This window comes from Apodemus sylvaticus, chromosome 3 (genome assembly GCF_947179515.1).
Source record: "Apodemus sylvaticus chromosome 3, mApoSyl1.1, whole genome shotgun sequence".
NCBI lineage: Eukaryota > Metazoa > Chordata > Mammalia > Rodentia > Muridae > Apodemus > Apodemus sylvaticus.
The window spans coordinates 151,394,728-151,416,323 of record NC_067474.1 but is presented as its reverse complement, the minus strand read 5'-3'; the positions used below and the strand labels follow the sequence as shown (position 1 = coordinate 151,416,323).

Below are 21,596 nucleotides of genomic sequence, written 5' to 3'. Positions count from 1 at the left end.
GCACACACTCCTGAAACGCACACATATGCACACACCTGTGAAATGCACACACACACCCCTCTGAAATGCACATGCACACAATGCACACACCTGTGAAATGCACATGAACACACACACTTCTGAAAAGAACATGTACACATGCACACACCTGTGAAATGCACACACATGCCCATACCTGTGAAATGCACACAAACACACACACCTCTGAAAAGAACACGTACACATGCATACATCTGTGAAGTCCACATGCACTCACATGCACACATCTCTGAAGTGCACACACACACACCTGTGAAATGTACATGCACACACATGCACACCTGTGAAATGCACATGCACATGTGTACACACCTGTGAAATGTACATGCACACACATGCACACCTGTGAAATGCACATGCACATGTGTACACACCTGTGAAATGTACATGCACACACATGCATACACCTGTAGGAGAACACAAAAGGTGGGCTGCAGAGAGGTACTTTAATGGATCAGGTGACCAGAGGAAGGTCTTGGGCCAGACGGTGGCAGAGAAGGGGTGAAAGGCACTTGGACTGTCATGGAAAGAGCTGCTGAGCTCTGAGCCCGGCTTCTTCAGCAGCTGCTACTACTGCCTGGGATGTGAAAGCCCAGACAACATTCTGAGGGAACCGACCCCTCACGGGCTGCAATGGCGTAGAAATCACTTGGCAGCATGGGACCAGACAACAGAGTTTCCAATGGCCTCGTTACCTCCTTCCAGGGACCCCATGTTCCAGAAACTCATGCAGTCACTTCCCCAGCGTCCCAGAGAGGAAAGACAGAACGCCGTTTAATCGGCCCTCGTTTTCCTCTGGGAGTTTGTCTTGGATCTCTTTCTCACATTGCTGATGGCGTTAGGAAGCAAACGCCCAGGCCACCAGACAAGCAGAGGCAGCTGAGATGGGCTGCAGGGAACCGGCTGCCTGGGACTCCCGCAGGCTCGATGGCTACCATAGCACTGTCTGGGCAGAAGCACTCAGGGCCTGGAGTCTCCACCAGGCAAGGCCAGTGTTTGTTTTAGATAAACCACAGACAGCTCCAGGCCTCAAGAGCTCCATGCAAGTGGGGGGGAGAGGGCTGACAGAGGAGGCGCCCAGCTCTTTGGGATAACACCATGGCCACTTCCTGGTGCCGAGTGCAGGCCAGGGGTCAGGCCTGTATATCTCATCATCAGACAACACCGCAAGATGGATGCGGTGTGAATGGCCAAAGAGAAGAAAAGGGAGCCCAGGAGAGGGGAGGAGCCTGCTAATGAAGGCGAAAAGATGAATGAGCAGGCTGGGATTAGAGCCCAGGCGTTCTTAAGCCTCCCCGAGAAAGCAGACAGTCTCTCATGGGCGTGGTCACCTGTGCAACTTGTCATAATGCTTCCCCACAAGTGGCTCTTATTTGGATCACACCCAGTTTATAGGCAAGCGACTGGGTAACTAGTCCGAGGTCACATAAAAGTGGCTAAGGCTCTAGTCTTTCTGTTTTCTTGTACCTTCTTGCCGGTCAGTATGCTGAAAAACCAGGCCAGACGACAGTTCACCCACACCCACCCCCTAAGAAGTCCTGGCCCCACCTCCATGCCTGAATCATCAAATGCACCAAAACCATCCTCCGATGGAAGCGGCCCGTTGCTGTGGACACTACGTCAGGAGGAAGTGTTTTCAAGGCAAACAGAGAATAGAAAGGGGGAAACCGAGACAGTAAATATTGGGAAGCCATAGTTAAATGGAAATGAGAAGACATAGGATGGTACAATTCACGCCCAGTCACCAACAGAAGCGCACCTCATGAGTCTGGAATGTTCCATGTTCTCAGAGATACTGGTATGAGGGATACAAGAAAGGAAGGGAGACAGCTAGCTACCCCCAAGCCCTCTTCCCCCTATACACCACCCAGTGTACCACCCTCACTCCCAGCTCTGGTTCTGGGATGGACCCCGGGGCTTGCGCATGTCCCAGAGCACTCTTCCCCCAACATGTCTCCCCAGTCTCAATAGCTAACTGTTCTTTATGGAATCTGTGACCCTTCAATGGTCACAATAAGCTTGCATTAAATATTGTCAGTATCTATCCTTGTTTTGCTTTTGAGACTGGCTCCCATATAGCCCAGGCTGACCTTGAACCTATATACCAAAGGATGTCTTTGAACTCCTGATCTTCCCATACTGCCTCTGGATTGCTGCAATTATAGGAATTTACCACCTGGTTTATGTTCTCATCTTATAAGATGCTATAAGCCTGAAATTTCATAAACGGCGGTGTGGCTCAGCCCCCCGGAGGCCCTTTGGTAGAAGACATAACAGGGAAAGAGGCTTAGTCTAGAAGGAGCTAGGCAGTGGTGTTGTGGTGGTGTGCACCTTTAATCCTAGCACTTGGAAGGCAGAAGCAGGTAGTTCTCTGAGTTTGAGGCCAGCCTGGTCTACAGATCAAGTTCCAGAACAGATGGGGCGACACAGAGAAACCCTGTCTCAAAAAAACCAAACCAAACCAAAACAAACAAAAAAGAAAGCAAAGTATAGAAGGGTCTGAGGAGATGACTCAGTGTCATAGAGACGTGAGGATCTAAGTTTGGAACACCAGAGGCGGGGTGTGGCAGTACACACCTGAAACCTGAGTGTTGGGGGCGGGTGGAGACAGGTCGACTCCAGGTAGAACTGCTCAGCCAAGCTAGTGTTAACAGTGAGAGCCAGATTCAGTGAGAGATGTGCTTTGAAACATGTAATGCAGAGGAACAACTGAGAAACACACTCCGTGTTCACCTCTGGCCCCCACATGAAGGTGCATGGGCAAGCACACACACACACACACACACACACACACACACACACACACACGACACGCAAGACAGGGAGGGAGATACAGTCCAGAAGGGTTTGTGGGGTAGGGTGGCTAGTTGGTAAAACAATAGGCACTAAGCACAGTCAGAGAGCCCAAAGCAAGCCAAAGCTAGGGGGTGATTGTGATGGGAAGCTGGCTGCTTCCTGACGGTGTGAGGCCACATTCCTTTCTCCCCAGTCCTATGGGGCCCTGCAGTCAGCCTGGGGGGAAAGGCAGAGTCTTATGTTCCATACAAGTGAGGTCAGCCTTTTCCGGCTAACAAGTGGCACCTGGCCTAGGTCAGCCCACACTCTGGGAGGTCCCAGCAGAATTCAGCCATCAAAGGAATGTGTGGCTTGGGCTGGAGATGGAGCTCACATGGTAGTGAGGCTTGCCTGGGGGGCTCTCTCCTCAGCACAGTATAAGCTGGGCACGCATGCACGCACGCATGCACACACGTACGCACGACAATCCCAGTGCTTAGGAAGCAAAGACTGGAGTTGGCGGAAGATGAAAGCTATCTTTAGCTTCATAGGGAGTTCAAGGCCAGCTTGGGCTAGAGACCCTGAGGAAGGAGGGAAGGAAGGAGGAAGAGTGGGAGGGAAGGAAGGTATGGCTTATTCAAGGCTACACTGAACAGTTCATGTTGACAGCTGAGTTGCTGGACCAGCAAACAATCCTCGCCAACACTCCCAATGCCCCTCTTTATGCCCTGAGAAGCCACCCTAGGCCACCCTGGAGGTACCAAGCACCCTGTGTTCCAGTGCCTGCCAGCTGTTAGCCCTGGCTTCTCCTGAGGCCTGCTGGCTGGGGCTGCCTTAGGGAAGCTGAAACTGCTGGGCCTTAAGCTCTGGAACATTCTTCATGTCACTCGCTCACCTGCATCTGCTGCTTCCGGGTTCCCAGGACGGAGGATGGAAAGGTGGCCCTAGGACATGCTCCGTGTGTGTGTGTGTGTGTGTGTGTGTGTGTGTGTGTGTGTGTGTGTGAGACCAAGCAGCCATTAAGGAAGCAAGCCACAGGCCTCACTCCCAAGCAAAACCTTCTGGGGCCTCTCCAGAGTGGATGTAGTTAAGAGAGAGCCAGGAATGAGAGAATACCCTCTTCGAGACTCCATGGCTCTGGGTCTGAACTCTAGCTCCACCATTTCCTGGGCAATCTATTTTCGCCTCTGAGTGCCATCTGTAACAGGCATGGACCTTTGTGGATGCATTATGGGAAACAAATTAAAAAAAACCCTCAGCATATTAGACACTCCAGTATCACCTTCCCTGATAACTGGCCCACATCATGCTTCTACATACGATAGTCTACGACTTTGCCTTCCTCTGAAAGCTCCACTGCTTCACCAGTGTCCTGTGAGATTCCACGTTATGACAGGAGGAGCCAAAGATCCGGGAGGACCCCTCTATCTTCCATGCAGCTTGTGAGGGAGGACACCGCATGGAAGTCACACAAAGCCACCAGAAGGGCAGCAGTGTTTCTCTGGGAACTGTGTTTCTCTAAATTGTGGCCAGGCCCCATGTTCAGCCCCCCAGACCAGTGCATGCAGCGATCTTCTATGTTGGATGGCACTGAGAGTCGGGTTTGACAGAGTTAGGAACTGTGGTGTACATAGATCCCTGGGCAAGCAGCCATGCTGGTCTTAGGGGGCCTATGTGGCTTCAGAACTCTGCAGTGTGGCCCTGATGCCACCAGGCCCTGCCAGTTACTCGTGTCAAGGTCTTGATTGGTTGTTACTGCACAGGGAAGATCCTACCACCCCCTTGACCCAGAGGGACAGGGTAAATAGAAAGTCATAGCCCGGGACTGGAGGCCACTCCCCGGGAACCTGACAGCTTAGTGGGGTAAATTAAGGGAAGCAGAGTCAAGCTGCCTCAGATGGGTGGGGAGGTCCTACCAAGGAGCTGCTGGGGACTGTGGGGGAAAGGGTGGGCAGGTAACCTAACAACAGCCAGGGTCTGAGGCTGGGTTGGAAAAGACAGACAAGGTGTCCTTAACCCACTTGCAACTGAAGGTCTTGGCTGCCTAAAAAGCAGTTGTTAACACAGAGCCGTTTCCTATCTCCTGAGACGCTTCGTCACTTAGAGAGGACCTGCCCTCTCAAAAGCAGCTGCTTCTGTGCCACTCCCTCCTCTGTATGATGAAGGGCTCTAAAAGGCCTGACAAGCCAGATGTGGTGCCTCGCACCTGTAATCCCAGTACTTGGGAACGGAAGCAAGAGAGTTGCTTCAAGTTAAGAGCAGGCTGGACTACATAGGGAGACCTGGTCCCGAAAAATCCAACCAACTGCCAAGTCAGGGTTAAGTATTCAGAAATCTAAGTGGTGTCGGTGACCGACGGATTAACGGGTGTTTCACTCTCTGGCCCTTGGCCAGCTTTGGGAGCCCCAGGGGAGGGGGCTGGACAGGGTCTCACACGTCACTGGTAAGGATGCAGTCAGGCGTCAGAGGAAGGAAAAGTCACAGGTCAGTCCATGTGGCCCAGCACATGCTGGGACTCCTTCCAGGAGAGAAGACATTGGGTGGGCAGGGTCTTAGGAATTAACCAGGGATATAGCAGCAAGCAGGACAGACTTGGATTCTAAGCACGGACTTCATGGTTCTCTCTGATTTCTCTCTCTGATCTCTCTCTCTCTCTCTCTCTCTCTCTCTCTCTCTCTCTCTCTCTCTCTCTCTGGATCTCATGAAGTTTAGGTTAACTTTAAACTGAAGTTTGACCCTCCTGCCTCTGCCTTCCAGTACTGGGACGGTGCCGATACCACACTCGGTTTCACTCAAGCTGGGCACTGAACCCGTGGCCTTGTGCATAGCAGGCAGGCACTGAGCTATAACCCCTGCCCTCCGTGACACCACCACTGATCAACACGTATAGTCTGAGCCACCGTGTCTGATCTCAATTCTTTTTATTCACGATACTGCAAACTCAGTCAGTGCCAGCCAGGAGCTAGTGCGCTGAGCCCTGAAAGCCAAGGCTTAAAGCTCTGTGTACTCTCTTAGTAAAAACCGACACACACACACACACACACACACACACACACACACACACACACACCCTGACCTCACATTGCAAATGATGAGACTAAAGCTCAGAGTTCACCAGTTCACAGTTCACTCAGGGTCACCCAGTAGGGGACGCCACCCTCCCGAACCCGTCTGTCGCTTACCCAGCAGGTGCTTGATGATGGCTTGGTTGTGTTCCCAGAGGTTGCTGAAGGTCCCCCAGCGTGAGTGGCCATCGGGCACGGGGTTGGCCTTGATCCAGCCACCACAGGCATAGCTGAAGAAGTCCTGGCAGGGGTCCACTGTGGGGTCCATGGAGTTTAGGATGGAGCTGGTTACTGAGACACAGGCCTCGGTCAGACATACTGGAGGTGTTCCTGAGGGACAAGGACAAGAGGCTGATGAGAGGTGAGCTGTACAGGTGTCCTGAAGCCCAGGGGTCCAGGGACGCAAGCCCCACCTGGCCCTGACTTAGCTGGGCGGCTACTAGATCCCTTATGAGACACAAGCTCAGAAGATTTAGAGTCTCTCGACACACAGAAACTCTGTTAGCTGCATAAATTCCCCTCTGTGGTTTCAAAGAGCTTAGAACTAAGCTGATTTTTGATCGGCGATCTTTCCTCCATGACGACTTCTGATCCTGATGTCAACAATTCATTTTCTGGTCCACACACTTATCTTTTCAATAAAACCAGCACTGAATGTCTTCTAGGTTCTCTCTCCCTCCCTCCCCCTCCCCCTCTCAATCTCTCCCTCTCCCTCTGTGTGTGTGAGAGAGAATATTATACAATATGTATAGGCCATATGCACATACATGTTCATATGCCAAAAGCACACACACACAAGTATGAATGCATGCATACACACATGTACACCTACATGCACAAAAATACACAATTAAGGCAGAGGACACAGCTCACTTAGTAGAACCCTGGATTCAGTCCTCAGTACCACGTAAATCAGAACACAGTGGTACAGGGATGAAATCCTCACTTGGGAAGTGGAGGCAGGTGGATCAGAAGTTCAAAATCAACTTCAACTACAAAGAGTTACAGGAAGGTACTTGAGACCCTATTTCAAAACAGAAACAACACCCCCCCCCCAAACAAAATTATTCCACTCTTGGTATTTGAATGGAAAAGAGTCTTTTCCAAGTGCTGGGATCGGAGCCAAGGCCTCGAGCATGCCAGGCAAGTGCCCTCCCACTGAGTCACAGCCCACAGGGAGCCCTTCTGTGGCAGGGGTGACGGTGCCACTTACAGGAACACTACATTAGATCCCCTTAATCAGAGTCACAGACTCTGGTTCCCGGCCACCGGGAAGGCCAGACCCTTATGAGGGGAGACGGAATGTCCGTGAGTTTGAAAAGGCCATTCACAGTTATGCTATAACTCCATATTTGGAGAGGAGAGGGAAATAATACCTATTGTTTTTACTCAGTAAACTGCAGGAAGTCAAGTCTGACAAAGTTTTGGCTGGAAATGCCCACAAGACAGACACTAAGGGAACTTGGGTTTGGAAACCACATAAGGTGGTGGCGCACACCTTTAATCACAGCACTCAGGAGGCAGAGGCAGGATCTATGTGAGTTCGTGGTCTACAGAGTGAGTTCCAGGACAGCCAAGGCCACACAGAAAGACGCTGTTTTGAAATGCCCTCTACCCACAAGAAAAACAACAACGACAACTAATAAAACTTAAAAAACCAAAACAACAAAAAACTCAACCCAACCACACCAAATCAACCCAAATAACCTTGTCCCATCAAGAGCTTAATGTCCACTTGATTGACGAGTGGTTTAGGGGTCCCCAGCTGACCAACTGATAGTCTGTGGCCCTCTTGTCTACGTTCCCTGATCCTTGGAAACTTCTCAGGCCCTCTTGTGTTCCTTCCTGTCTTGGGCATCTGCGGTCCTATCACGGACTGTGCTGAGTCACAGCCTTCTTCTCCCTGTCTAGTTTCCTACCAGAGGACGCACTTGTTTTCACAGTCCTTTCTCCAGCGCTCTGCTTGGCATCCATCGCTGTTCAGTGGATGTTCGTGGAATGCATTAGATCCTACTGAATGATTAAATAAAAGTGTCTTAAGACCCGGTCACCTGCTGGAGAAGTGGGTGGCAAATACCCCTTTGCTCTGGGACACACGTGATCAATCAAGAATGCAGGAACCAGCTCAGGTCTGATTTACTCATCCAATAGTATTTGCCTTCCGTATCCTCCAAGATGCTTTAATTCTTTAAAAACGTGTATTGTGTGTAGTGTGTGTGTGTGTATATGTGCGCACGCATGTGTATTGTGTCATTCTGTGCTGCACAATCTACTGGAGTCAGTGCTCTCCTCCTTCTACCATGCAGGTTCTGGGGGCTAGAACTCAGGACCTCAGGCTTAACAGCAAGAACCCTTACCCACTCAGCCAGCTAGCTGACCCCCACTTCAAAATACTTTGCAGAACAGGGATAGGGAAAGAGGTTAAGTCAGTAAGCGAGATGCATACACTTGTAACCGCAGTGCTAGGGAGGTGGAGACAGGAGGGCCCCTGGCCTTGCTAATGAGCTGGCGGAGCATAATAAGTGAGTTCCAGGCAAGTGACAGACACCATCACAATGGTGTGGCTGTGGAGCTGAGTGGCATTGCTGAGGGGGGCATCCAAGGGCTGTCCTCTGGCCTATTCACACGCACTGAAACAAAAAACAAAACAAAAGAAAACAAAGAACCCCAAAATTCCAGCTAGAAAGACGGCTCAGTGGTTAAGAGCACCGACTGCTTTTCCAAAGGACCTGGGTTCAATCCCTAGCATCCACATGGTGGCTCACAACCATCTGCTACTCCAGATCCTAAATCCCAGTATCTTCTTCTGACCTCTGTAGATACCAAGCATGCGCGAGGTTCACGAACACGCAGGCAAGCTACTCATTCAGATAAATAAAATAAATAGATTTTTTTTTTCTTCAGGCGTTAAAAATAAATACATGAATAACCCATCCTGGAAGAACTTCGTGTTAGTTTAGCTGCTGTTTGGAAGGCGGCTGCGAGCCTCTGGAAAGGAGGCCTAGGCAGGGAGGTGGGTCAGAATGTCCTCCAGGGCCAGACACTGCTTAGAGGTGGGCCTTCCAGAACTGTCTGAGGAACTGCTTTGCCTGGCCCGGTGTTTACTCAGATGGTAGGGCCTGCTGACGCATAAGGTTCTGCCAAGACCCAGGCGGCGGCTGCTTTCCCAGGTGGTACATGGGTCGCCCGATCCTTAGCCCTGCTCCGCCCTAGGGCAAGAAGGCCATTCTGCTCCCCAGTCTGGATCTGGAGGCAGGGAGAGGAACGAGCCAGAGGCAGACACTGTAATCTGCCCCTACAAGCCCCACCTGGCTGTTTGAGATCTGGGGACCAAACTCACGTGGTCAGGCTGAGCGGCAAGTAGCTTTACCCACTGAGCCATCCTGTCAGCCCCACAATGCATTTTATGTAGGAGTCGTCCTTTGGGAGTACTCTTTGAGTCCTGAACCCGTGTTAGGGTTCTTACAGGGAGTCCCAGAGCAGCCTGCTCTCCATCCCTGGGTCAGGAGCTGGGCAGACAGTTCCCAGCCCACCCTGCCTGGAAGGAGGCTCTGAACTGAAGCCAACTCAGGCTGGGGGTAGCTGCAGAAGAGAATGCTTTGTTGAAGTGGACATGTGGACATGCTCACACATACACCTCCACAGTCGCACGCGCGCGCACATGCGCACACACACGCGCACGCACACACTCATGCACGCACACACTCACACGCGCACAGGCTTGGTAGAGAAAGGCTGTTTCCGGTTCTATGTTCTTGATACACCTTTGCTCACCCATCCGTTAACTCAGCTTCTACACAGTGCTGGGCATTGGGTTAAAGGCCCAGAAATAAGTACTTAAATCAGTAAAGTATGAATTCAGTACCTCTGAGGCAGGTACATGTGGAAAAGCATCTCTATAAACCATTAGTAAGTCAGTTAAATAATCAAGCAATTATTTCTTAAGCACCTCATAGATACTTAAACCAGACGCATAGGAAGAAGCAATCATGAATTATTTGAATGAATGAGTGAATGAATGAATGAATGAATGAGTGTCCCACACAGGATGGGCCTATGAATGAAGTCCCAGCCCTCTATTTAGGAACCCAAAAAGCTGGGTGGTGGTGGCGCATGCCTGTAATCCCAGCACCCAGGGAGGCAGAGGCAGGTGGATTTCTGAGTTCGAAGTCAGCCTGGTCTACAGAGACAGGGTTTCTCTGTGTAGCCCTGGCTATCCTGTCTCGATTAAACCAAAAAAAAAAAAAAAAAAAAAAAGAACCCAAAATGTCCCCCAATCCATTTCAAGATGGCTGCCCTCAACCAGCTTCATAGTGAAGAAGGCTCAATACAGCGATGATGCTGGATGAATGACAGCGGTGGGTGGGACCACCTCTTTTGGGTTCTCTGATTGATAAGAAAGTAGACAGTTGCAGGGAGGAGAATAGGAGACCCTGGATTTGATTTGAACTTGGATCCATTCTCCCCAAATCCATTCTTCTCGTGATCGTGGCATGATAGTGGGGTCAGAGGAATCCATCAGAATAGAGTCAGAGGCGCCTATAAATGCAGGAAGGTTAGAGGGTCGCACCATGGCAGCAGGGCCAGAGGGACCCATCCCAACAGGTCAGAAGGAGCCAGTATGTGACCATCCAGTGTGGAGGAGAGCCGTGCATGCAACAGAAACACACAAAGGCTCTAGGGCATGAAGTGCAGTCCTTCCGGGGTGCTGACGTGCCCTGGAAGTGAACCTCGGTTACAAAGAGAGGCAGGAGCGTTGCCCTGGATTCCTCTAAAACCTGGAGACCTGTGCTCAAAGGCCACCTCTGCACTCAATCTCCCTGGCTTGCAGCCCGGGGTGAGTCGGTCTCAGTGGCCCCAGCACATGTCACACACCGCCAGCACATGTCACAGGACTCCAGGGAAGAAGAAATAAGTTGCATGTGTGAGGAGAGGTCCACGGGAAGTGCCCAGTAAACGGAAGTCATCACTGCTGCACTCCTGAGACTAGGGAAGACGGGCGGGTGGCCACGCCTTCGCAGTAACGCCTTCAGAGCCAAAGCTTACTGAAAAGGTCCTTGGGGACACCAGATACATAGGTCATTAGAGTCATCCCTCAACTGGGCACTCCCTCCCCTATATTCAGAGTAGAAAAAAAAGTCAGTTCTGGGAATTAAGTGGTTTCAAGAACTATTAACCTGCTGAGCCAGTCTAACGTAGTCTAGGAATGCTTCGATCTCACTGGTCCAGGCTAGCCTTGAAATCCTCATCCTCCTGCCTCAGTGTACCAGAGTACTGAGATATAGGCTTGAGCCACTGCACAGAAATTTGTCCTCCTGATTTCAAAACCTTTACGTCACTCACTCTACTGACCCATCTGGAGCACAAGGAATCATGGTTAAGCCCATCCCAAACCACAGATGCACCTACTTGTCCGGTACTGGATGCCCAGGGCCGCCAGGCAGGCCACCAGCCCCGCTGCCAGCAGTGCCACCAGTACCAACAGTCGCTTCTCCACCGAGGTCCGAGCTGCCCACCACCTCTGGCCGCTCCGGGGGCTGCGGAAGTTGACCTGCAGGGAAGAAGCCAACAGGAGCAGCGAGACCATGAGACCGGGGTCCCTAGTCCCCGGGAAGGAGTTCCGCTGCGGGCCCAGACCCTGGGGAGGCAGCAGGCTGTCCATCTGTCTCGGGGTGGTCCAGTTCCCACAGAATTTGCCCTAATCCAGGAAAGAAACCACCGCCCTATCCAGTAGCTTCAATATGCTCTCGGACATCAGAGCTAACAGCTCAACTCAGGCGGGTTTCTGTTTCTGTGTCATTTGATACCGGTAGAAGAAGAAGAAGAAAAAAAAAACTATAGCTTTTCTATTTCTCCAGTAAGGAGCTAAAAAAAAAAAATGAACAGGATGTTTGGACTTGAAGGCATTCAGAGGGCAGCCAGCTGGGCCCTCCTCAGAGCCCCCACATCTACAGAGCCAGAGACAAACATGACAGGACCACAGCTCCTGCCTACTCTCTGCAAGTGGGGACAACTCGGATCATTGGTCTTTCTAATCCTGTCAGGGCACCCTCGCTGCCTCTCTTTTTACAAAGAATGAAACGGAGGTCTCCGGTCACTTTTCTCATAGATGAATGGGTGGGACTGAGATAGGAAGTAGATTCTGGAGCCCATCAGTGGGTGAATCCTGGATCTTAGGGGATGGTCAGGGAACACAAGAGGAGAAGTAATAGCTTCACTCAGGCAGGTCCTCCAAGTGGGGGACATGGGCCAGGCCCTTGTAGTGTGGCTAAACAGGAAAGAAAGCACAATGAGGGGAAACGGAGGGTGTGGCAGGCCTTGGGGGCAGGGACCAGAGGGGACAGGCTTGTAACTCAATCCAAGCTTTTCACACCCAAAGCCAGAACAGGGGTGGGGGGTGCGGGAGGCCCCTTCTGTAGCCAGCCAGGAGGGCCACGGGACAGGAAGAGTCTCCAGAAGGGTGGGGCTGTTCAATGACGTCACCCTGTACAAACCTCTGGGTACCACCTCAAGTGGGAGAAAATGGATTCCTTTGCTTTGAACTGCTCACAGCCGCAAGGGAAGGCAGATAATGAACAGAAGGGTGGACAGGAAAGGCTTCCTGAAGCAGGTGATGTCTGGGCTGGTTGCAGACAAATAAAAAGAGGGGATGGGTGCCAGGCATAGCTCTGAGAAAGAACAGGAAATTCATCCAAAGGGCTGGAAGAGACATCACTGCCCTTCGGGGTTGGGGGGGGGGGGAAGAAGGAGCAAGAAGAGGAACAGGGAAGACTTGAGAGGTCCCCAGCTTACCGGGGACCTAAGGATACCCAATCTGTCTCAGTGAATCCCCACACAGATGTGCAGGGGTGCTCCCAGAGCAGGTCAGAGCCCCAAGATCTGAGATGGTTATCTAGGGAAGGGCCAGCCTGGGCTATCTCCTGGGTGCTAAAAGGGAAAGCAGAACATGAGAAGGAAAATCGAGATCTAAAACTGAGAAAAAGATTCTGAGACATTCTGTGACTGCCCGGGAGGTGTGCACCCCACAGTGGTAGCCAGGGGGTAGGAGGGGGTGGGGGGTATCGCTGCCTGAGGAAATCCCTTCAGCTTTTTTAAACAGGAAGAGGTAGAAGTTTCTAACTAGGCGACTCTCATCTATTTCAGAGACAGCCTGGGACACATGCACCCATAGACACACCCTTTGGCCTTTAGTTACTCAAGTTTACCTCAGGTTTTGGCATACAGAGAGGCCCCAAAGCCTCCATCCAGGTGTACCCTTGACAGAGACACCGACATCAGTGTCCCTTCTGCTCTGGGACTTGTCCCAGACTTTTCTCTTCTATCTGTGACCTCTCTGGCCGGACAGCTACGGCTCAGTTAACAGAACCACGAGGACCCTGGTTTAAGAGGCTTCCTTTGCCCGAGGGAGCTCTAGGGAGCAGCTGGAACAGACTGTTCAGCTTTGGGGAGAAAGCAGTGAAATGCCACTTCGTAGGGGTACTGAAGTGCTACGGTGAGGGGGATAGGGAGACAATCAGGCACGAAGACATCAAGGAGGTGACAGAGAAGGAAGAGAGATGGCAGAGAAAAGGAAACTGAGGAAAAAAATGACTAGCAACTTAGGCAAGCTTGACAGCTGACATTTTATTTTATTTTATTTTATTTTATTTTATTTTTTTGCGCTGGGCGCCCCTTTGCTCTGTTTCATTGATTGGCAGGGGAACTCCTAAGACCGGATACTTGGGGCTTATGGGACAGAAGTGACAGCACAAAGAGGCAAGCATCTCCACAGATGGCGGTGGTCCTGCCCGTGAGGCCCCGATGCCCCCAGAGAGAAGACGGTTGGGCTGGGACATCACTGTCCCACATCAAGTCAAGTGCTGAATCTAAACAGATGGTACTCACTGTAGATTAATTTAGAATTAAGTCAGAAGGGAACTAAAAAGCCTCAGTTCCCAGTAAGAAGTGTAAACGAGATTTGAAAATAGGATCATTACCCTTCGTCACGTTCCCCATTCTGACTTTAGTCGCTGAGCCAAGTGCTCGCTTCCAGGTTTCTAGACAAGCCTTGCCTCTGAGGGCAGAGGGAGTTAGGAGCAGCTCCTGGGGGGCAGGCATTACCTCAAAGCTTTGGTTTGGGACCACAGGAAGCTGGGCAAATCCTAGTACTGTGGATGGGTCTGGGTGGTATCAGGGTACCACTCTGCCCTGTTTCCCTGAGCCCTGTGCCCAACACCTGCACCCTGGGGAGGATCCCATGAAATGAGGTGACAAGGAAATGTGTGTTTTGGTGCTTTCTTTTAGAAATGAGGGCATGCTAACCGTCGGAGACCAGGCTGTGGCTGCTTAGAGGACACGGTGGCTTAGTGGATCCCAGCCCAATCCATCTTGAAGTGATTGGGAAGTGGCTTTTGGCCAAGATACAGAGCTGATATCCCAAAGACGGAGTTAAAGTCACTTTGGACTCCCAGTCTGCTGGCAGACTTAGGGCTATTTAACATTGTGAGGTGGAGTCACAAGTGGGGTGGCGTGGAGAGACAGGGATGCCCTCATAGGGGAGGGAGGAGGAAAAGAAAATGGATGGAGCTAGAGACAGTGGCAGAAAGGGAGAGAGGGTGGGAGGGAAACGCAGAGGTGTCCAGCCCTGGTGTTCCCAGGCTTTGCAGAGCTCCGGAACAAAGCCCATTATAAGAGGGGATAAATATTCGGTTACAGAAGTGAGCACCTGGCTCACCTAGGCTTACACCAAAAACAAGTTCTGCAGGTGAGGAGGGGTGCCTGCCCCAGAGCCCCAGGAGAAGAGCCAGCAGCGTAGGGGTGGAAGTCAGGCTAAGTGGAAGTCAGGCTAAGCTAGCTCTCAGAGTCTAAGGGCCCCCAGCAACCTGGCTTCATGGGGCAGCAAACAGGGGTTGTCTGCCAAAGCTCTGGCAGAGAGCCCACCCCTTACAGCCCAGAGGCCCAGCATCATGAGGGCTCTCTGCCTCAGAGTCAGCCTTTCAGAGCAGGCAGAGCGTGACAGCCCAGCCCCGCAGGGGGCCCCTGCCTCCGTGGGGGTGCCGTTTTGGGCACATTCCTTCCAGTAAAGTTTCCCTGAGGTAGACTTCCGGCTGAGACCACTGAGGTGAGCCCTGAGCAGAACTAGGTCTTCCCAGCTGTCCCGAGTCCCACCTGCCCCTCCATGCCCGACCTTGAAGGGATGGTGAAAACCTTTAAAAGGGATCAGAGACTCAGGAAATGCTGGTCTTCCCAAAGGAATAGCCAGCTCTCCAGCACGGAGGAGAGGAGGTCAGCCAGGACCCTGAGGGGTGCCCAGAGGCAGCCCTGAGTCTGTCTCCCAATTCTAAATATTAGGAAGCTGGAATGACCATTTCGGATTCTAGAACCCTCTGCCCAAGAGTCTTATGCCACAGCTAATGTCCCACCCCACAAGGGGGAAGTTGTTTGAAAGTCTTAAGAGCGACCACTCTTCACATTGCTCTCCAAAGACAGCGTTATTCAGAGGGTGGGAAGGTGAGGGTCTCAGATTTTTGTATCTCAGTTTTTCCTGCTGCTTAATTCCCCCCCCCCCCCCCCCGCCGCCGGAAGTAACCAGATGTTTAGCAGACAGCTATGGCCAGGCTTCCCAGGCTGCAGGAGTATAACTCCAGTATTTTCTCTCAAGCAACTGCAATTGGTGTGTGTTTCTGTCCACCGTGTCTGTGCATATCTGTCTGTGTATGCTGTGTGTCCGTGTGTCTTTCTCTCTGTGTGTATATCTCTGTCTCTCTGTCTCTGTGTATACAGAGATGGGACAGGGGGAAGGGAGGGCACCAGGCAGCTGGCATTTATCAAGCAGAGCTTTGGAGGGAAAATGCTAATATACCTGGGGCACCACTGAGGTACTAGGCACAGAAAGCATCTGTGACAACCAAGTCCATTATTAAAGCACCAGACGGACTTTTTTTTTTTTAACTTGTTATTGCTTCATCTGAATCTTAGCAGCAGTTCTGAGAGGCGGGTCAACAACAATAATATATCTTGTAAACATGGCTGTATGAGAGAGGTACTTTTGGGTCTCGAAAGCTCCTGACACACTGACAGGGCTGCACAGCTTTCTACAGTGTGCTTAGAGGGCTGGGGCACAGAGCTCAGCGAACAGTGAACCCTGGGTTTGGTCTTCAGCGCTGCAAACAACAGAGTGTGGAAGTGCATGCCAGGAAGCCAGGGTGGGGGAGGCAGAGAGGGATCGGAAGCTCAGAATCGTCCTTGGCTACACAGGAAGTTTGTGGCTTGCCTAAGCTACACGAGACCCTGTCCCAAACAAAACAGCAACAACACAAAAAATGTAACAAAATACAAACACACAGGCCAGGTGTGATGGTTGATTGGTAGAAAAGTGGGGGAATTTCAAGTTAAAGGTTGGGCTGGCTTATATAGAGTTGAGATTGTACGGTGGTGGCGCACGCCTTTAATCCCAGCACTTGGGAGGCAGAGGCAGGTGGATTTCTGAGTACGAGGCCAGCTTGGTCTATGGAGTGAGTTCCAGGACAGCTAGGGCTACACAGAGAAACCCTATCTCAAAAAGCCAAAGAAAAAAGTATCTGCACGTGTATATGTGTGAGCGTGTGTGTGTGTGTGTGTGTGTGTGTGTCCAAGGGAGAAGCTGGCAGAGCTCATGTTAGGGAGGGGGCTTAAGTTAGATGCATCCCCCAAAATATACACACACACAGATATATATATTTATATACACATACACATATGTATATACACACACTCAGATGTAAAATACTAGAAGTCATTATTTCTAAGTGGAATTTTTTTATTTTTAAAGCCTCTTTGTAAGTATGTGCATGTGTATGTTTATGTATGTGCATGCATGCATGTATGTATGTATGCGTGAGTGTATGTGTTTGTACATGTGTATGTGTATTTGTGTGTGTACATGAGTTTGTGTACATGTGTTTGTGTGAGTGTGCCCGTGCACATGTGTGTATGTGTGTGTGTGAACATGCACATGTGTGTATGTGTATTTGTGTGTGTGAGTATATGTGCATGCACGCATGTGTATATGTATGTGTGTACATGTGCGTGTGCGTGCGTGCGTGTGTGTGTGTGTGTGTGTGTGTGTGTGGTCAGAGAAAGGGCCTCGTGCGCATGCGCGCGCCAGCTTGTATTTACCCTGGGGAAATCATGGAAGCTCAGAGCAAGGCCTGCAGGGCACCTACAGAGACGCCCCCAAATTCTCATCAACTGTCCTGCGTTTTCTTCATGGAAATCAGAAAATGCACCTAGACAGGCAGCTTGCTGTGGGGACACCAAGACTGAATGAGGTTCACCCAACACAGCAGGGATGCCTCGTCCATCCCCTTCCAGTGTCTCAGCTTTGGCACCTGTGGTATGGCTAGCACGAGGCTACCGGCCCTTAGCTCTCGGGTCACAAAACGGTGACACCAGCCACTCCATTTCCCTTACCATGCCTTACAGATGAGGCCTAAAAGAGATTCCTGGGGGGGGGGGGGGAGAGGGAGAGAGAGAGAGAGAGAGAGAGAGAGAGAGAGAGAGAGAGAGAGGGAGAGACTGAGGGGGGAGAGAGAGGGAGAGACAGAGGGAGGGAGAGAGATGTCAGGGCTCTGGGGATATTGCAGGGAGGGAGCAAATCTCAGAGAGTGAGTCGGGGACACTTGGGAGAACGGGCTGAGTCCCTCCCTGCACTCTTACATCACTAAGCAGAGAAGCCCAAGATTAGAATCCCATCATCCTACACCTGTGCTTGACAGGAGCAGGGCCTGGCAGGCCGAGGCTCCACTCCCATGCACCGCCTTGAGATAAGTTTTGAGTAAGTGTCCTTCACCAGGTACCCAAGACTCTTCTCTGTCCCACCTTTGGGCCAAGACAGCAGAAATCCTCTTGGTCCTGGCTCTCTCTGGGATGGTTTCTCAGGAGCTGGGCCACACAATGGCCTTAGGTGTTCCTATTCAAAACCCAGCTTACTCACACAGATCCAAACCTTACCCAAGTTTCTGGCTTGGCCAGAAAGCTCTGCTCCAGGCAGAGGGAGAGAAGAAAGTCTGGGCACACCCACACACACACCCCACACACACCCTTGTCAAGCCAGAGACCTGATGTCATGTGAAGTCTCTGGAGATTCCCACAGGGCAGCCCCTAAAGGAAAGGAACCGGGTTTCCGGAGTAAGATGGTAAAGAACAGAGAGGACAGAAGCCCACCCCATACACTCTCCCACCCCATTAACTGAGATAGTCAGAGAGAAGGGAGAGAAATAAAGGGGTAATGTTTCATAGTTAGGGACTCTAGGGAGGCCGGGCCCGCAAGCTGAATTTGGGATAGCTTTAGACTGTTGGTACTGGAGACTGGGTCCCTATAACGACCCCGGGAGAGTTTCTCCCCATCACCACTCCACCATCCTAGGCTGTTCCGTGAAAGTTCAGGGCAGGAGAGTTCAGGACTTCAGCTCTGCATCTGTGTCGTGGCACAGATCTCGGGATGGATAGGGTGGGATGGAAGCCAGTCTCAGAGTACCACTGCACAGGAAGGGGTGCTGGGGGTGGGGGGCAGAGCTGCAGGGTGCAAGACCCTGTCTCCTTCCCGTAAGGACGAAGGCGGGGAGGAAGACGCAAGACTGCGCATGCCCGAGCCTGAGCACTGCCGAGCCAGCAAGGGTCAGAGTTCCTACCTGTAAGCCATTGGGGTACACATCGCCCTCGGAGAGTGAGTCCACCAGATCCTCTTCGTCCAGCGTGGCCCGCTTGTAGGTTGACATCTGCAATGCCAAATGCAGTACGGACTCCCTCAGCGTCTCCATTGCCCAAATGGGGAAGCGGGGCCCCGGCGCCCCGCCCCGGCCACCCGAGATCAGCCCACGGATGGATGGCCCTCCCCGCGTGCCACGCCCGCCTCACCCCCAGAGCGGCCAGCGCGGCGGCCAGCGGCGACCACACGGTCCGCATGCTGCACCCCGCGACGCCCAGCCTGGCTTGGGTCCCCCTCGAGCTCCTGTCTCCACGCGCCCGGCTGCTGGGGGCGGTTCCCGCTGGGAAGGTGGGCGTGGCCTGGTGGGCACGTGCCTCTCCCAGGCCTTCCGCGAGAGTTGGGGTGGGGTAGACTAGCTGGCGGAGCCGAGCCTCCTAGAGGTTTCTTTCACAATGAGGTCCCCCACGGCAGAGACCCAGAGTCAAGGTCACCAAAGCCTAGCCGAATCAAGACAGATTCCTTCGTCATCAGCTGAGACGTGGGGTCTTCCATCGAGCTAGAAAGGCTAGCGGGGGGTATGGGGGTGGGGGGTGGAGGAAGGTAGAGCCAGGAATCCACCCCCACCCCCACCCCCACATCTCATCTCGGTTCCTTTCCCCCTCTAATTCGGGAGTTTTAAGCCAGAGAGCTGAATGAAGTTCACACAATCCTAAGAAAGTTCTCCGAGGATGAGAACTGCTGAGTGAATCTGGAGGTCTGCCACCCTCCCTCAAAGGAGGGAAAAGTTGCTTCGCGGGCCAGCCAGATGGCTTAGCCAGTACAAGTGCTTCAGTTAAATCCGACCATTTGAGTGCATCTCCAGGACTCACAGGATGCAAGGAGAGAGCCAAGTCCCACAGGTTGACCTTTACCCTCTACACGCACCACTGCGCAGACACTCGCGGACATGCACACACACACACACACAAATATAATGATCTAAGTTCTAGCGAAAAGGGGAGAAAGAGTGGTGGTGTGCACACCGCATCCCAGCAGCTGGGGGACAGAGGCATGCGGGCCTCTGAGTTCAAGGCCAGACTGGTCTACACAGTGAAATCTTAAAAAGAACCCCCCCCCAAAAAAACAAAAAAACAAGCGTGTGTGTGTGTGTGTGTGTGTGGTGGGAATCACTGCTTTGGGCTGTCCCGGGGGGATGTGGCTCAGTGGTAGCTCACTCCCTCAGTTTCATCCCCAATATAGCAAAAGCAAATAAAACTTCCTAGTTTTGGAGCAGATCAAAAGTCATGTTAATTAAAACATACTTTAAAAGAACCCAGGGAGGTCAAGTCAGGTCTCAGGAGTAGAGAACTTTCTTTAAGCGTCTCTTCCCTTGCCTGAGCATCTCCTGGGGACCATCATCCAGTGGTCTCTGACAGGGTCGATGGACCAGAAATCCTCTCTCCCACCGCAGGACCCCAAAGGTCTAACCTAGTCCCCCCAAAGAACCTCTAATAAAGTCACTCTAATAAAGTTAGTCAAACACTTTCTGCTTTCCAAAGGGACAATTCTTTTCTCTCTCTCTCTCTCTCTCTCTCTCTCTCTCTCTCTCTCTCTCTCTCTCTCTCTTTCTCTCTCTTTTTAGGCTTTAAAAAAATGTGTGGGGCTGGAGAGATGGCTCAGCAGTTAAGAGCACTGACTGCTCTTCTGAAGGTCCTGAGTTCAAGTCCCAGCAACCACATGGTGGCTCACAACCATCTGTAATAAGATCTGATGCCCTCTTTTGGAATGTCTGAAGACAGCTACAGTGTACTTACATATAATAAATAAATAAATCTTTAAAAAAAAACCAAAAAACAAAAAACAAAAAAAGTGTGTGTGTGTGTGTGTGTGTGTGTGTGTCCGTCCGTCCGTCTGTCCGTCTGGGTACCACATGCATGCCTGGTGCCAGTGGAGGTTACAATAGGGAATTGGATCCCTTGGAAGTGGAGTTAGGGATGGTTGTGAGCCACCATGGGAGTGCTGGGTACTTAACCTCAGTCATCCAGAGGAGCGGGTAGTGCTCTAACCACTGGACCATCCCTCTAAAGTACTATTTCTGTTCTGTCCCGACTGGGTTCTCACTGCTGGGCATCTATGCAAGAGAACCTGTGCGGAGGGAGGGGTGACGTGGTTGTCCAAGGCAGGGGGAGGGGCTAGTGAGGAAAGTGGCTTCGAGGGGATTCCCAGGTTTTATGGGCCAGCAAGATGGCTCAGCCGGGCTCCTTGTCCAATCTGAACACTCGCTCGGGACCCTCCCTCTGACTGCCCTCTCGACGGGCCAGCGTCAACCAGCCATTGTAAATGAGATTCTCACCACACGACTCTTGCTTCGAAGGCTTCTGTGCTCCCCAGCCTTATGCCAGGCTCAGGGCTGCCAGTCTCTGACCCACCAAGGCCCCTGATCTCTCCCCTGCAGATACCCAAGCTGCTCCTTCTCAGCCAAGCCCTTCGTAGCTGCTGCTCCCTCCCTCCCTCTGGAACATTCTTTTCTAATCTTTGCTCCTCCTGCAGCCAGCTTCAAGACTCTCAGATTGAATGCCACCTGCTTAAATGTTCAAATCACCGCAAGGAGCTCCCTGAATTCTCCTACAGCAGCCTTTGACTTCCTTATAGTATTTATTGCCTGCTGTGGGTGGGTTGGTTTGGGAGGCAGGGCCTTACCATGTAGCCCAGGCGAGCCTGGAACTCACAATCCTCCTGCCTCCACCTCCTGAGGACTGGGATGGCAAGCGTGTACCTCCACATACATCCACAGCACTCAGTTAATAGTTTAGGTGTCGACTGCTTCATGCTCTCCCTCCCTCTCCCCGAGCGTTCCCTACAGCAGCTGGGCCCCTGTGGGAGACTCCCCACCACCAAGCATGGAGTAGGTGCTCAGCAACCGTTCTTAAGCTGAATGGTGGAGGCAGTAGTGGTGAGGCGTTAAAGTGCCTTCAAGTTCTCATGAAAAATCTGGTGTCTAACAAAATGCCTGTGAGGAACTCAAAAACACACCCAAGGGACGCAGGAAGCGAGCTGTGTGTGCAGGGGAA

At 51.8% G+C, this 21,596-nt stretch overlaps 1 protein-coding gene across 2 annotated transcripts in view; it reads right to left on the bottom strand.

Annotated features, from left to right (window-relative positions):
- Ece1 (endothelin converting enzyme 1) overlaps positions 1 to 21,596 on the bottom strand; it is a 102,763-nt gene that overhangs the window by 33,792 nt on the left and 47,375 nt on the right. Inside the window, exons 1-4 of one of the 2 annotated variants that reach the window (XM_052177820.1) lie at positions 18,756 to 18,889; positions 18,530 to 18,616; positions 11,289 to 11,430; positions 5,997 to 6,209 (exon numbers count right to left, since the gene is read on the bottom strand). In XM_052177820.1, the coding sequence (XP_052033780.1) occupies positions 5,997 to 6,209; positions 11,289 to 11,430; positions 18,530 to 18,616; positions 18,756 to 18,803 (490 nt within the window). In that variant the 5' untranslated portion in view covers positions 18,804 to 18,889. Of the gene's footprint in view, positions 1 to 5,996; positions 6,210 to 11,288; positions 11,431 to 18,529; positions 18,617 to 18,755; positions 18,890 to 21,596 lie in introns of those variants that run through there. The other variant, XM_052177821.1, reaches the window with a different exon arrangement.